At 36.4% G+C, this 17,077-nt stretch overlaps 1 protein-coding gene across 4 annotated transcripts in view; it reads right to left on the bottom strand.

The window, feature by feature from the left end:
* Positions 1-17,077, bottom strand: part of Togaram1 (TOG array regulator of axonemal microtubules 1) — a 64,965-nt gene that overhangs the window by 3,799 nt on the left and 44,089 nt on the right. For all 4 annotated transcript variants that reach the window (XM_070027238.1, XM_070027255.1, XM_070027247.1 and 1 more), the window contains 7 exons: positions 16,213-16,318; positions 15,696-15,931; positions 15,170-15,328; positions 9,013-9,139; positions 7,406-7,524; positions 3,769-3,958; positions 2,370-2,589 (listed from right to left, as the gene is read on the bottom strand). In XM_070027238.1, coding sequence (XP_069883339.1) covers positions 2,370-2,589; positions 3,769-3,958; positions 7,406-7,524; positions 9,013-9,139; positions 15,170-15,328; positions 15,696-15,931; positions 16,213-16,318 — 1,157 coding nt within the window. The remainder of the gene's footprint in view (positions 1-2,369; positions 2,590-3,768; positions 3,959-7,405; positions 7,525-9,012; positions 9,140-15,169; positions 15,329-15,695; positions 15,932-16,212; positions 16,319-17,077) is intronic.

The raw sequence follows: 17,077 nt of genomic DNA, 5'->3' as shown, positions 1-17,077 counted from the left end.
TTACCATGGCAAAATACATGGAAAAATCTATGTAAAAGGAGAAAAGATTTAGGTGGATAATTCTTTTTTTTTTTTTAATCGATTCTGGGGTTTGAACTCTGGGCCTGGGTGCTGTTCCTCAGTTCTTCAGCCCAAGGCTAGTGATCTACCACTTGAGCCACAGTGCCACTTCCAGTTTTCTGGTGGTTAATTGGAGGTAAGAGTCTCATGGACCTTCCTTCCAGGCTGGTTTTGAACCGTGATCCTCAGATCTCAGCCTCCTGAGTAGCTAGGATTATAGGCGTGAGCCACCAGTGCCAGGCACTGTGGATGATTCTTTCAGAAGTTTCTGCCATGTCACTTGGCTCTGATTATTTTAGGGCTGAGACAGTACATATATGTCATGGAGTGTGTGCTAGAACAAACTGTTCAGCTCATAGAAAAGTCAAAAAGAGCTTAGATTCTGACGTTCTCTTCAAGGAAATACCTACATTCTTCTACTAAGGCCCACCTCCCAGTAGTGCCATGAGCTGGTGATGAGATGAGTATAGGTGTTTTCATAATTTTAGTTATGAAAACACCTATACTCATCTCATCACCATTAAAACTTGGCAACAACTAACACATAATCTCAGTAATTTTGCCATTTTGAGAATATTGTATGTATTGATATGTAGGGGATATGACCATTTGAAATTGGCTGCTTCTGACTTGCATGCTACTGAGTAACAAGTGAATTAATACAGAATATACCATGCTTACCACTTCAATGAATAACATCTAGGTTGTTTCCAGTTTTGTAAGCATTATAAATAAAGCTACATGTATGGGAATACCACTCATTTTGTATAATTAATAAATGTTGATAAAAATAACTTCTAAAAATAAATGAATCTGCCTATAATCCTAGCTACTCAGGAGGCTGAGGTCTGAGGATCATGGTTCAAAGCCAGCCCAGGCAGGAAAGTCCGTGAGACACTTCACCTCCAGAAAACTGGAACTGGCGCTGTGCCTCAAGTGGTAGACCACAAGCCTTGAGCTGAAGAGCTGAGGGACAGCACACAGGCCCAAAGTTCAAGCCCCACAACCGACAAAAAAAATAAAATGAATAAATAAATGAATCTACTGCATACTGGTGGCTCATGCCTGTAATCCTAGCTACTTAAGAGGCTGAGATCTGAGTATCCCAGTTTAAAGCCAGCCTGGACAAAGAAAGTCTGAGACTCTTATTTCAAATTAACTGCCAGAAAACCGGAAGTATACTGTGGTTCAAGTCATAGAGTGCTTACTTCCAGCATAAGAGCTCAGGGAGAGCACCAGGCCCAGAGTTCAAGCCCCACAACTGACCAAAAAAAAAAAAATCTGCTGTGAATAATTACATGTAGGTTCTTGTATGGTCTTGTTTTATTTGTGATCATTTCCTAGTACTACAACTAGTACCTTATATGCTAAGTATTGTTTTACTTTTTAAAGAAAATGTCCCTCTGAAATGGCTATGCCATTTTATTTACATTCTCAGTAGAAATGTATGAAAGTTTTTCTGCAACCTAGTAGCACATGGTATTATCACAGCTTTATTTTAACCATTGTGATATTTGACTAGTGGTGATATATATCCTCCTCAGTAATATGTTCCTTCATGCCTGTTTTCTAATTGCATGATGTTTTCTTTCTTTCTTGGTGGTACTGGAATCTGGAACACAGGTCTTCATGTATTCTACAAGTTGAGCCATCCTTCTAAACTTTTAGTTAGGTTTTTCAGTCTCATCCTTGATGCCTGGCTGGCCTTAGATAACCTAATCCTCTTACCTATGTCCCTTTATAGCTGGGATTATCCTCCCAGCCCTGAATTACTTGTTTTGATGCTGAAATTTTAGTTTTTTATATATACTAAATATGAGTTCTTTGATACATGGTTTACAAATATTTTCTCTCAGTTGGTAGTTCTTAGTATAATAGAATCTTTTGCAAATCAATTTAAAACACTAAAGTCTAATTTATTAACTTCCATGGATCATGCTTTCAACATCATGCCTAAAGTTTCACTAGACATCAAGGTCCTGAAGATTTGCCCATGTTCTATTCTAAAAGAATTACTGTTATGTTTTACATATAAATTTATGATCAAGTTTGTGTATCAGATTGAGATTGATGTAGGAAAAATGAATTAAAACTTAAAGTGAGAAGAAAATCCATTTAATAGGACAAAATTTAGTGAATGAAAATAATTTCACATACTATTGAAAAAAAGGAAAAAAATATGAAATGGAAAAAACATGAATATGATTTCAGGATTATAGACATATATAGAAAATATGAAGTAAATATGTAAAAAGTATGAAGTATGTAGAAGATCCAACTAATTTGAGTACCAAAATAAGACTCCTTACCTACGTGTTGACTCAATGCTTGAATAACATTTGTAGCAGCAGCATAGATGCCTGGATTCTTAGAATTCAGATTGTTATCCACTATTGCTGGAATTAGCATGTTGATTATAGGAGATAGGTTGTCTCTAAGTAAAGGAATCATTTTATGCATTGTTTCTAGAGCCACCAGATTTACTTTACTATTAGAATCATGAAGTCGAGATTTAAAAGCATCAAAGATCTGAAAGTAAATTGGAAAGTTATTGAAATTAAAGTATTTATATTGTTATATTTAAATTCTCTTGCTAGTTCATACTACTTTCCCTACTTATTCTATTTATTATTTATTTGATGCCCACTGTGGGGCTTGAAGTCAGGACCCAAGTGTTACACTTGAGCTTTTTTGCTCAAGGGTAGGTAGTACTCTTACCACTTTGAGCCTCAGCTCCACTCTTGGTTTTCTGGTGATTAACTGGAGATAAGAGTCCCAACGACTTTCCTGCCTGGACTTGTTTTGAACCACATTCTTTTTTTTTTTTCCTCTCTCTCTTTTTTTGTTTTTGTCGGCCGTGGGGCTTGAACTCTGGGCCTGGGCACTGTCCCTCAGCTCTTCAGCTCAAGGCGAGCGCTCTACCACTTGAGTACAGCGCCACTTCCAGTTTTCTGGTGGTTTATTGGAGATAGGAGTCTCACGGTCTCTTCTGCCCGGGCTGGCTTTGAACCGTGATCCTCAGATCTCAGCCTCCTGAGTAGCTAGGATTACAGGCGTGAGCCACCAGCGCCCGGCTTTCTTTTTTTTTTTTTTTTTTTATTGTGATAATACTGTACAGAGGGGTTACAATTACATGGACAAGATAATGAGTACATTTCTTTAGATCTTACCTTCCTGAGTAGATAGGATTACAGGCGTGAGCCACCAGTGTCCAGCTACTTTATTCTATTTAAGCTCTTATATATAACATCTTATTTATCTTGGACTTAAGACAATAAGAATGTTGTACATTGTTAAACTTAAATATGGAACGCATTTACAGCAAAAAGATAGGGTTTCAAAAACTATCCCAAAAGACATCCAAAATTAAGATTGCAAATGTAGATTAGTAGGCAAATGACTGACTTATTACAAATATAATGTGTTCCATTTCCTACAAGGTGTGAGTTAGCCAGTAAGAATTTAAAAAATTTCCATTTTTGTGTTTATACACATACATTTTATGGTATATGAGACTTAATTTCAGTTTTAATTTCACAGAAAAAATTAGAGATGAAATTTCACTTTTTTCCCTTTCACCATGCTAATGGGGTTAGGTAGTGTACTACCACTGGACTATACCTCCAGTCCCTCAGAGTTAAGTTTTAACCAGTGAACTTATTACTGACCACAAAATTTAAATAAAAATTGATTTTGACTGGTCCTTACCTTTACAATGTTTCCAACAACAAGCTCTTGATTGTTTTCAGTATCTGATAAAAGCTGCTTAATCCCATTAATACGATCACGAAAATCTTTTGCACTTAATAAACCTGTAATGACTTTAACATATTCAGCACTTTCTAAGGAATTGCGAGGAACTGATTTTCTGGGGACTTCACGAACTTCAGTTACTTCTCTACAGTGACAGAGAGGTAAAATTAATTTCATTTTAACTTTCCTATAAAAATCACAAATGTAATTTCAAAAGTTACTATTATAAATTCATTTTTTAAAAAAATCATGAACCAATCTAACCCACAGCCACGATTTCTCATAGGCTTAACTCCTGGCTAAGATTTAATACAGCAGGATACTAAGGAAAATCAGTAGGGGGAAAGTCACATGCACCATGTCTAGAAGAAACCAGATGCTAGATTTCAAGGTTTTTTTTTCCTATGAAGTCACATAAGAAATACCACTTTCTTTAGTAATATGTATAATAATGTGTATGAAATGCTATCTTCCAAAGAAGCTTACTAAAGACTGTTCCTTGGGATTTTTATTAAGGGCTGGTCAGGTAGACACTGTCTGCTTAGGACAAAACAAAATTCCAGACTCCCAGAAGACCTCCTAATCAATTAGGGAGAGGTAAAAGTCTGCTTGAAAGTCTAGTTTCTAATGGCAACCAAAGACCTAACTTCTCAGGCAGGTCTTTTTTAAGTATACATTACAACTTTTTTTCTGGCTCCTTGAGATATTGACTTAAATCTCTTGTGCAATTCTTATACTTTCATGGAAGACTAAGCCATTCCTAACTCTACCAGTCAAAATCCTTTTAAAATTTTTCTAAAATCCAATCTGGCAACCAACAATCAAGCAGTCTTTTCTAGGGATCTAAGCAGTCTTTTCTAAGCAGTCTTTTCTAGGGATCACCTTCAGGTCTACTATCTTAACTCTTCTGCAAAAGTATCTATGGAATCATGAACAGAAAAATCAGAAACTTGACACTGGCAGGTCTTATCACAGGAATGATATAGTATGAATAGCATAATATCTTTTATGGATACAAAGGGGTAACTCAACATGACACATGATAACCCCCTTTGAAAATAAAAAGTTATCTCCAATTGTCAGGGCTTGAAAACAATGGTAAAAAGGACAAGTTACCAAACATGTCTATGATTGGTATGATTTTCATGAAAATTGCCTTAAAAATGACTCAATAGTCCTGACAGTGGGCACAGGTTACTGATCTAAAATGCAGAGCTGGGGATGACATTGTCCAAAAAAGAAATGTACTCTTTACCTGACTCATATAAATGTAACCCCTCTATACATTACCTTTATAGTAATAATAAATTAAAAATTGTTTTAAATGCAGAGATAGATGTATTTATCACTAGTTTTCTTTCTTTTTTTTTTTTTTTTTTTTTGGTTTGTTTGTGGGGCTTGAATTCTGGCCCTGAGTGCTGATTGTGAGCTCTTAAGCTCAAGGCGAGCTCTCTACCACTTGAGCCACAGCGCCACTTCCGGTTTTCTGGTAGTTAATTGGAGATAAGAGTCTCATGAACTTTCTTGCCCAGGCGGGTTTTGAACTGCAATACTCAGATCTCAGCCTCCTGAGAAGCTAGAATTATAAGCGTGAGCCACTGGTGCCCAATGTATTTGTGAAATAATTATTTGATATAATAAGAAAAGTAGAGAATTTATTTTATACTTGAGGTCCATAGGATAAGTATGAGATTTTTCTGGGGATGATGAAAATATTCTAAAATTGTGATTAACAGTTGTATAACTCACTGAATGCCTTAAATAGCTAAATCGTATGACAAATTAATTATACTTCCATTATACTGTAAGTAGAAAAAAAGACATAGTATGCAAATACTATAAAAAATAAATAGAGGGAATCTAGTGCCAGTGGTTCAGACCTATAATCCTAGCTTCTCAATAGATTGAAATTTGAAGATTACAATTGGAAGCCAGCCCAGGCAAGAAAGCCTATGAGATTCATATCTCCAATTAATAACCAAAACCCAGAAATTGAGATGTGACTCATGTGTTACAGCAATTGTCTTGAGCAAAAATACTCAAGGATAATATTTAAAACTGAGTACTGAAAGACAGATGTTATGTTTTGGATATTAAGACTACTTTCTCTTCTCTGTGGTCTTAATATCCAAACTATTACATCTGTATTTCAGTACTTAGTTTTAAATTTTTTTTTAGTCCTTTTCTATAATCTTTTCCCATTTATATTTTCTTTCTACCTACAAGTAGAAATTCTTGTTTACTCGTATTTACTTCTTTGGATATTCCTCCATCCCTAATTTCATCCTCATTACCTACATTCTTAGCTGGGAACAGAATTGCCAAAGTATTATTAGTTTTTGTTTTGTATTAGTTGTTTTGTATTTTTGTTGTTTCTGTGTTTACTACCCAATTTTCTTCATTTCTGCTTTCTTTTTGCCATCACAAAGTTAAACTGTCTTTTCTAATTACTTCAATCCACTTTCTCTTTAATCACTCCAATCACAATTAGTTTCACACCTTCCCTTCCATGTGTCATCCCTGCTATCTCCTTCCTATTACCACCATGGTTTAACTAGCTCCCCAGATCACAAAGATACATTTTTACTTCTAGTGGTGATAACTAGTCTTGATTATGGATTGGTCATGGCTCATCAACTGTGGTATCTTTTGTATTTAAGTTTTCATACCATGGGGCTGGGAATGTGGCTTAGCTGTTGAATGCTTGCCTAGCAAGCCTGAAGTCCTAGGCTCAATTCCTTAGTACCACATAAACAGAAAAAATCGGAAGTGTCCCTGTGGCTCAAGTGGTAGAGTGCTAGCCTTAAGCAAGAAGAAGCTCAGGGACAGTGTCCGGGCCCTGAGTTTAAGCCCCAGGACTGTCAAAAAAAACATAATTTCCACACTTTGAGTAGAGAAGAGTATTAAAAGTATTTGACAACTTAGTAGGGTGGCTCATACCTGTATTCCTAGCAACTCAGGAGGCTAAAATCTGAGGATCACAGTTGGAAGTCAACCCAGGCAGGGAAGTTTGTGAGACTCTTATCTCTAATTAATCACCAAAACGCCAGAAGTATGCTGTGGCTCAAGGTGATAGAGCACTAACTAGCCTTGAGCACAAAAGTTCAGGAACAGTATGCAATCCCTCAGCTCTAGCCCTTGGACCAACATCAAAAAATAATTATAATTTTATATATATATATGAGACAATTTAGTAACAGGAAAATACAACACAACATAGCCATCACCCCTTCATAAGTAATCTTCTAGAAATCCACTAAAAGGACATAGGAGATTGAAATCCAACAAAACTTGGCCACAAATGCATAAATTGTAGTAAAAAAAAAAAATCACTAAATAAATGACTAAACAAGGTAATATGCCTCCCACAAAAGCCAACAACTCCACAGTAAAGGACAGAAGAGGAACTTTACCAACAAGTAATACAAAAGCATGTGCATGTAAAAGTATATTACTAGGAATACATAATTGCCTTATTAAACCCAATTACCTCACATTTTTTTTTAGTCCTTAAACTTTAAAAACAATCAACTGAGATTACTATAACTAGGTATTAATTTCTCTAATAATATGGACTACCAAATGATCTTACCTTTCAGATGAATTGAAAGACTCTCTAGAAACAGATGAAGATCTTGTGTTTCCAACACTGCCTGTATGAGATCTTCTTCCTTTTGCTGATGGAGTATCTAGTGGTAAGTCTCCCAAACCCTATAAGTATAAAGACAGGCAGTGTATGAAAAGTCTTCAAAAAATAGTTAAAAGCTTACACAATAGTAATTTTCAAAGCAGTTTAAAAATAATAGATTAAGCTTTTAATAATCATTAAAGGATATTTTTTCTTTCTCTTCTAGATGAAAGCCAGGCAACCTTCACATGCTACACAAACACATTACCACTGATCTACACTCCAGCCCCACAACTATTCTTGTTAAAATTTAGAATCAACAAAAACATGGACATACTTTAATGGAAATTCATTCATTTCTATGTAATATTAGGAATATGAGAATAAACATTTGGAGAGTTACTTTTTGTATGTGTGTGTGTGCTTAATCCTGCGGCTTGAACTAAAATTTGCACACTGTCCTTGAGTTTTTTTGCTCATGGCTAGCATTCTACCACTTGAGCCACAATTCCACTTCTGGCTTTTTACTGGTTAATTGGATATATAAGTCTCATGGGCTTTCCTACCCAGGCTGGCTTTTAACTGAGATCCTCAAGTCTTAGCCACTTGAGTAGCTAGGATTATAAATGTTAGTCACTGGCACTGTACTTGAAGTAGTTAGTTTTAAGTAATATATTAAAGTACTTAAAACAAGATCAAAAGTCAGAAAAAATTCAAAAACATCTATAACCATACATCTTCCTAATATACTTTCATAAATGAATCCTTAGCCCAAGGTCATTCAAAAAAAAAATGACACGGGGCTGAGAATGGGACTTAGTGGTAGAGTGTTTGCCTAGTATGCATGAAGCCCTCAGTTTGATTCCTCAGTACCACATAAACAGAAAAAGCTGGAAGTGGCGCTGTGGCTCAAGTCATAAAGTGCTAGCCTTGAGCAAAAGAAGCTTAGCAGCAGTGCCCAGGACCTGCATTCAAGCTCCAGGACTACCTCCTCTCCCCCCCAAAAAAAGAAAAAGAAAAAAGAAAAAGAAATGACATAAATTACAAGAGAAAAATTCTACATTAAGTTAAACACATTTTTCAAAAATCAAAGATGTTAAAGGGTTATTTTTCACTGGCTGTTCTTTAAGTCTCTCACTTCATACTTATTACTGAACCTTTATTAACCACAAAAGCAACACAAAATGCCTATCTTCGAGGAGCTTCCTATAAATGTTCTGAGTTCTAATGATAAAAGAAACAAAGTAAACCAAAGTAGAGACTAGGTATGGTAAACACCACTACATCAGAGTTGACATTCAAACCCTTATCTTACAATTCCAAAAGACCAAATGACATGCTACTTTACCTTAGGTGTGAGCGTTCATACACAATAAACATTTAATTTGAAGCCTAACATTGTGTCTGTGGACTTGGTGCGGTAGATCCATGAAATAATATTGTAAATCTATTTCAAATGATTAGCAAAAAAAAAAATAAATCCAAGATACAATTATTTCTTCTCTTTATCTTAATTAGAAAATAAACTTTGTTTTTTCAAGTTGTTTGTAAAATAAATGTTATCAGCATACCTTCTGCCGCAAGTTTTTAACAGACTCCTTCATATATGGCAAGTCTTTAGATGGGACATACTTTTCAAGCAATTTTTCAAAGTGAGGATGACACATCATGAGGAAAAGCATCTTCCGACCATAATACCTATGGATATTTAAGAAACATGTAAATGATTTCACATATATTAACAAACTCAGTTTTTGTCCTTAGATACATTTTTTTCTAGTAGGAAATGAACTGAAAATAAAATAGAAAACAAAATGAAATAGAAACTAAACATCAAGATTATGATCCCTAGTTTATGTCACTGAAATGTGGTTATACTAAATGCACTAGAAAATGTAGGCTTCTCTTGCTCTCCTACTTGCCCTCTCAGCCATATGTCAAATGGAGAGCAGAAAGGCTTAACTAGCACACCAGCATTTGGCACAATTATGAGTTAGGCATTTATCATCACTCTTGACTCCTTACTTACTGGACTTTAGCTGCACGGCTATTGTCCAGGTGTTCTAGCCTGATTTAACTATCCCTATGTCGTTTATTTATGAACCCCTCCCCTTCATCTTTTTCTTCTATACTAGTCGAAACTTACTTGGATCCTAATTCTTCAAAATCCTATTCTCTTCTAGCTACTTAAATATACATCCAAGGTTAGATGATAAACTATGGTTGATATGTTATTTAATTATGAAATAATTTCTAAAGTAGGTGCTTTTGTTTTATTTAGACTCAAGAATAATTCTCTTAGGGTACACTTAGACCCAAAGTATTACTGAAATGGTAGAAATTTAGATCATATGGAAGTGAACCAGGGGCTGGTGACTCAAACCTATAATCCTAGCTACTCAGGATCTACTCTGAGGACCATGGTTCAAAGCCAGTCTGGGCAGGAAAGTCCATGAGACTCTTATCTCCAATTAAACACCAGAAAACCAGAAATGGAGCTATGGCTCAAAGGGGCAGAGCACTAATCTTGAGCACAAAAGCTTAGTTAGGTCCCACAACCAACAACAACAAAAAAGAAAATATGGGAGTGTATATTGAAGATATTTTAGGATAGACATGTCTGATTTGGTACTCCACAATACCACCTTATTATTCTTCAAGGAGGACTTTCTCTACAATCTTTTTTTTTTTTTTTTGTCAGCTGTGGGGCTTGAACTCTGGGCCTGGACACTGTCCCTGAGCTCTTCAGCTCAAGGATAGACTCTACCACTTGAGCCACAGTGCCACTTCCAAGGAGGACTTTCTCTAAACTAAACTGCAGTTACACCTTTGCTTAAAAATTGGGGGAACCAATACAACAACAACATACACAAGACAGTATGTTGGAAATGATCTGTACAAGTTGGGGAGGGAAGGGAAAGAAAGTGGGAGAAAAATTAGGGAAGGGGTAACAAGTTTGACAAGAAATGTACTTATTTCCTCACTTATGTAACTGTAACCCCTCAGTACATCACCTTGACAGTAAAACAAAACACAAAAAACAAAAAACAGGAATCTATGAAGCTGGGCTCCGGTGGCTCATACCTGTAATCCTAACTACTTAGGAGGCTAAGATCTAAGCCCAGGTAGGAAAGTCTGTGAGACTCTTATCTCCAATAAGCTACCTAAAAGGGTCATAAGTGGTGCTGTGGCTCAAGTAGTAGAGTGCTAGCCTTGTGCACCAAGAGGCTAAAGGACAGTGCCCAGGCCCTGAGTTATCCCCACAACCACCAACAACAAAACTGGAATCTACAGGATCAGAATGAGAAGACGGGCTCTCAAGAAAGCAGGATATAGTTACTTATTGTAACCGATCCCTTCAACTGTATTGAAGCTATAGAAAGGCTGTCAATTTCAGAAGACAAATACCAGCTCTCCTCACAACTGGGATAACTTCTATAGCTATTCAGGTAAGTAACTCCTGAGCAGTCAAGGTTTTAAGTACAATTCTAATTTTTATACAAGAATATTAAGGATTGTGGGTTTACCATAGGGCTCAACAGTACGGGAATGGCTAAACCAAGCCAACAATAGGTTGCAAAATATAAAACTCTACTTGGGAGACTAACACATGGGTTTGATACTCTGTATGGGAACAGAAAGAAGAATTAAAAGAGAGAAAAAAAGGTTAATAAATATGCACATAAAACAACTATTAAGAATCTTTTTTTTTGCTAGTGGATGATCTAATGCTTGTGAATTTTGTTTTTTTATTTTAATGTTAAGATGTTGTACAGCGGGGTTACAGTTACATGAGTAAGACAATGAGTACATTACTTGTCATACTGTTACCCTTTCCCTTCCTTGCTGTTGTCCCTTTCCCTTCCCAGCCTCGCCATTGCAACAAGGATACCCACATGACAGTATATTGGAAACTATATAACTTTTTGTTTGTTTGTTTTTTTGCTTTTGAGATACAGTCTAGCTATGTAGCCTAGTCTGATCTGGAACTTACTATATAAAGTAAGTCACCCTTGAACACACAATCCTCCTGCCTCTCCCTACTAAGTACTGCGATCATAGACATGTACAGCCATGCTTGATGAATCTGATTTTTTTAACACTGATGTCTTAAACGCATCCCCAAAGATGAAGCCCTAGAATTTGTGAATGTAATGATCTATCACACCCAGATACATCTAATCGAATGTCTTTAAAAACACAAAGCTTTCTATGGCTAGTTACAGAAGTCAGAGAGATTATATACATGAAGGTAACTCAACATAATGTGCTAGCTTAAAGATGGGAATACAGCCTGAGAAACAATACAAGTGACTTTCACTGACAGCCAGCAAGTGAACAAGAACCTTCATCTTACAATTGCATGAAATAGCCAAGGGTTTGCATAAGCTTAGAAAGAAATTCTCCCATTCTCTGCCCTTACATGATCTTGATTTTGATCTTAGAAAGCAGGGAACTCAGTTGAGTCATGTCAGATGTCTGACCTAATGAACTGTAAGCTAAATAATTTTTTGCCTTCACTTAGTACATTTGTGGTGATTTCTTTTTTTTTTTTTTTTTGGGTCCGGTCATGGGGCTGAACTCTGGGCCTGGGCGCTGTCCCTCAGCTCTTCAGCTTAAGGCTAGCGCTCTACCACTTGAGCCACAGAGCCACTTCCGGTTTTTTTCTTTTTGCTTATGTGGTGCTGAGGGATAGAACCCAGGGCCTCAGGCAACAAAGGCAAGCGCTCTACCACTGAGCCACCTTCCCAGCCCCTTATGGTGATTTCTTATAAGCAGTAGAGAATGTACTTATTCTATTTGTTTTTGATATAATGAGTCTCCCACAAGATTAACTATAGCTACCTAAAGTAATAGATACCTTTGTCTTAAAACATGAAAAACTTTATAGTTGTCTTTAATCTATACAAACTCAGAATACTTTCTCCCTTCTTTAAATTATCTTGAGCTGGGCGCTGGTGGCTCATGCCTGCAATCCTAACTACTCAGGAGGCTGAAATCTGAGGATCACGTTTCAAAGCTAGCCCAGGCAGGAAAGTCCATGAAACTCTTATCTCCAATAAACTACCAAAAACTGGAAATGATGCTGTGGCCTTGAGCTGAAGAGCTCACGGTCAGCGCCCAGGTCCAGAGTTCAAGCCCCATGACCAACCAAATGCTCACAAACAAGACCACACTAAAGCTACCAGCACAACTATGTTTATTGCAGCATTATTTACCATAGCTAAGATATGGAACCAACCCAGATGCCCCTCAGTAGATGAATGGATCAAGAAAATGTATATATACACAATGGAATTCTATGCCTCCATCAGAAAGAATGACATTTCCCCATTTGTTAGGAAATGGAAAGGTTTGGAAAAAATTATATTAAGTGAAGTAAGCCAGGCCCAAAGAAACATAGGTCCCATGGTTTCCCTTATTTGCAATATCTAGTATAGGTATGAGTCAAGCGGAAAAGGTCAGATAATGTGATGTTAGGAAAATGAACCCTTAAATATGTATTTTAATGTTTTCGTTTCTTTCATGCATGTGTTTCTAACGCAGTTATAAGATTATTTCTTTGTTGCTTTGTATGACCCTCCCCCACAGTGTAACCCCCGCTTTCACTATATTTGATGTCAGTATAACATGTGGAGGAGATGGGGACAAACAAGTCGTTTAAGGATTCAGGTGGACCTGTTGCAACAATGAGAAGTACAAAATGTCATGTCAAAACCAGCTTTACAATGTCGGTGTGGGGGGGGGGGAGGGGGGAGGCTGGGAAGGGAGGTGAAGGGTAAACAAAGGAGGAGGATGCAATGCTTGGTAAGAAATGTATGCATTATCCTGCCCATGTAATTGTAACCCCTCTGTACAGTATGTTCTCAAATAAAATAAAATTAAATTAAAAAAAATTATCTTCATATATTAGTGCTTCAAAAAATATATTAGTGCTTCATATATATATATATATAGAGAGAGAGAGAGAGAGGTGTGTGTGTATATATATATATATATATACACACAAAATGTAAAAGTATATATATATATATATATATATATATATATATATATATATATATATATATATATGAAGCATAAAAACTTTTACATTTTGTGTTAGATTTTTTTCAGCTGGTCATGGGGCTTAGGGCCTATGCACTTTCCCTTAGCTTCTTTGTGCTCAAGGCTAGCATTCTACCACTGAGCCACAGTGCCACTTCGGTTTTTGAGTGGTTAACTGGAGATAAGTGCCTAAGCTGGCTTCAAATCATGATCTTCAGATCTCAGTCTCCTCAGTAGCTAAGATTACAGGCGTGAGCCATTGGTGACCAGCTAGCTATATTAGATATTATTGATTATATGGTCCAACCTTCCTAATTTTACAGACAGGGAAACAGATCGATAAAATTTAAGTCATGTGCTTAATGACAGTCTAGAAGACTAGGAATTTAACCCAGGTCTCTGACTAACTCTAAAATTTCTGTCATTATAAGAATTATGGTAACACATACGAATTTGCTTTTTGTGTGTGTGTGTGTGTGCCAGTACTGGTGCATGAACTCAGGGCCTGGGTGCTGTCCCTGACTTTTTTGCTCAAGGGGAAAAAAAAAAACCAGCTCCATTTCTGGCTTTTTGGTGGTCAACTGGACATGAGTCTCTTGGACTTTCTTGCCTAGGCTGGCTTTGAACTTTGATCCTCAGATCTCAGACTTTTAAGTAGCTAGGATTACAGGCATGAACCACTGGTACCCTGCCTATTTTGCTGTTTGTTATGAACCTTCATACATTTGTTCTTATAACTATCAAAAATTTGTGAAGTGTTTTAAATGCAAATACTTCCATTTCATAGATGATATATTGTTATTCCTGTATTTTTCATGTGAACTTACTTTCTTATGATTTTTTAAAATATACAATAGCTTGGAAAAATATCATATTTCAACACCCCCAAATGTATTACCTTACGTTTGCCCACAATGAGGCACTTCTATCACTTTGGGCCCACTCATAGAGTCTTGTATCACTTTCATGAAGTTCATCCCTGTGACTTCTGGTATCTCACTACCCAGTAGTGTTTGGGGAATTCACTGTCTAGTCCTTCAAGACCATTTACAAATTGGTAAATAAGACTATTACCTAGTAACATTCCTTGGGATCCCACTTAGAAAATGCTCATTTCCTTCTAACTGTTATTTCTGTTTCTAAACTTTTATATTCACAGACCACAAATATTTTTTTTTTTTTTGGTCGGCTGTGGGGCTTGAACTCTGGGCCTGGGCACTGTCCCTCAGCTCTTCAGCTCAAGGCGAGCGCTCTACCACTTGAGCTACAGTGCCACTTCCGGTTTTCTGGTGGTTTATTGGAGATAGGAGTCTCACGATCTCTCCTGCCCGGGCTGGCTTTGAACCGCGATCCTCAGATCTCAGCCTCCTGAGTAGCTAAGGATTATAGGCGTGAGCCACCAGCGCCCGGCTTAAGAGACTGTGTTTTTTTTTTTTGTTTGTTTGTTTTGTTTTTTGGGTCCGGTCGTGGGGCCTGAACTATGGGCCTGGGTACTGTCCCTCAGCTCTTCAGGTCAAGGTGAGTGCTCTACCACTTAAGCCACAGCCTCCACTTCTGGCCTTTTTTCTGCTTATGTGGTGCTGAGGAATCGAACCCAGGGCCTTATGCATGCAAGGCAAGAGCTCTATCACTGAGCCACCTTCCCAGCCCAGACCACAAATATTTTTAATATTTATTTACCTGGTTTCTTGTGAGCTATCTTGAGCAAATTTAGCAGCAGCTGGTAATAAACGTTCAGCCATATCCTTTGTTCCAGATAAAATTCGTTCAGGTTCCATAAATTCTACCACATCTGATAAATGCTGGGCTGTACATCTTCGTACTGCAATGTGTAAATGGCTACAAGGGGACATGACCATTTAAAGTTGGTATATGAAGTATTTTCCAAAGATTTTTCTAAAGTTTCATGATTAAACAGCTCCTCGTAAGTCACTCTGGGAGACTAAGATGGTAAATTATTCTATTAACTATCCAACACCAAGAAATGAAAAACAGAACTCAGTCTGAACATTTACTTAGCTCTAGATCCAGGAATGTAAATAGCATTAGAATAACAATATCTTTATCAGGTAAGAATTATTAAAGAATTTTTTTGGCTGAAATTAATCTGAAACAACCTCTCATCCCCAACTTCCACAAATTTTTACAACTGCAATCAGTTCCCTTTTTTAGTTTAAGGGTATTTCAAGATTATTGTGAATATTACCTTTGTCCTCCATTGATAAGAGAGATGACTGCACGTGCAGGAGTTACATTATTAACCATAGCTCTTAATGCCTTGTCAACATCTTCTCTTATAAAGGTGTTTGATTCTCCAGCTTTGTGTAACAAAACTTTTACTGTGGTATCTAGTTCTTGATCCATATTCTTTTTTAGGTAAGTGAAAAGATCACCTAAACAGACCACAGCAGCACGAGAAACTCCAGAGCGTAAATTTTTCACCTAAAAAAAAATTTTCAAAACGTATTTTGTTGATATTCTGCAAGAAAATTGGTAATTATGAGTTTGAAGTTTTGATATTAAAGAAATATATTTGATTGTATATTATCTTACATCCTAAAAAATCAACATCTAATAATTTTTTAATTGTCACAAAAGAAGACCTGGGCTACTTTGCATACAAGTAAGTATACTGATATTACATAATACAGAGCTGTGTAAAAAAAAGGAAATACCAATCTGTTTTTAAAAAAATCCTTAAATTGTCTGAAAAGTAAGTTTACCTCTTGAACTACGGCAAAACTTGTTTCATGCAACTTTGTGTTCAATATTTCAGAATGAAAAGCAGCTAAACATCTAATAAAATTTAGTCCCTCAATTTTCTTCTCCCTGTGGGAAAAAGAAATTATACAATGAAACCAGATGAAATTCAGACTTACAAAAAGGCATAAAGAACAATGGAAATAGTAAGAATGAAGCAAATTTTAATTTTTTCTCTAGAAAATGATGCAACAAATCCCCAGGTTTCACCACTAGCACTGCAAAAAATAAGATAAATAACTTTTACAAGAAAAAATTAGAACAATATATTAAGGAGTTGGTAACATACTTATGCATACTCTTACTGGATACAGCTAGAGTAATAAGAATAGTAAATCTACTACTTTAAGTCTACTATTCTTACATAAATTTAATGTGAAGTGGTAAGATTATATTTGAAGCTGAAATGAGAAATCAAAGATATATATTATATACCCTAGAACAAGAACATAAACATAAAATAATGTCCAAAAAAGATAAAATTAATAAATACAGAATAATAGTATGCAAATAATCCAAAAGAAGACAGAGAAAGAAGGAAAAGAGAGCAATGAAAATATATAGCATGAAAAAATAAAAAGTTGTGGGTTTCAAGGAACATTGTCAATAGAGCAAAAAGACAAGTTGCATTTATGGAGGACAAGCAGCCAGAGGATGATTTTTTTGATAGACTCAATACTGGTATTCTAAATAAGCATCTTCAGGATCTCAACGGCTAAGGTATTCTGCACATACAATGCCTCTATCACATTACTGCAGCAGCTAAAACAACTGACAGCCCCATATGCGAACATCCAACAAAGATTGGTTTTTTTTGGGGGGGGGTGT

The sequence above is a fragment of the Dipodomys merriami genome, unplaced genomic scaffold (assembly GCF_024711535.1).
Source record: "Dipodomys merriami isolate MVZ:Mamm:240054 unplaced genomic scaffold, mDipMer1.0.p SCAF_1, whole genome shotgun sequence".
NCBI lineage: Eukaryota > Metazoa > Chordata > Mammalia > Rodentia > Heteromyidae > Dipodomys > Dipodomys merriami.
The sequence above is the reverse complement of the archived record's forward strand: the minus strand, read 5'-3'. Positions and strand labels throughout refer to the sequence as shown.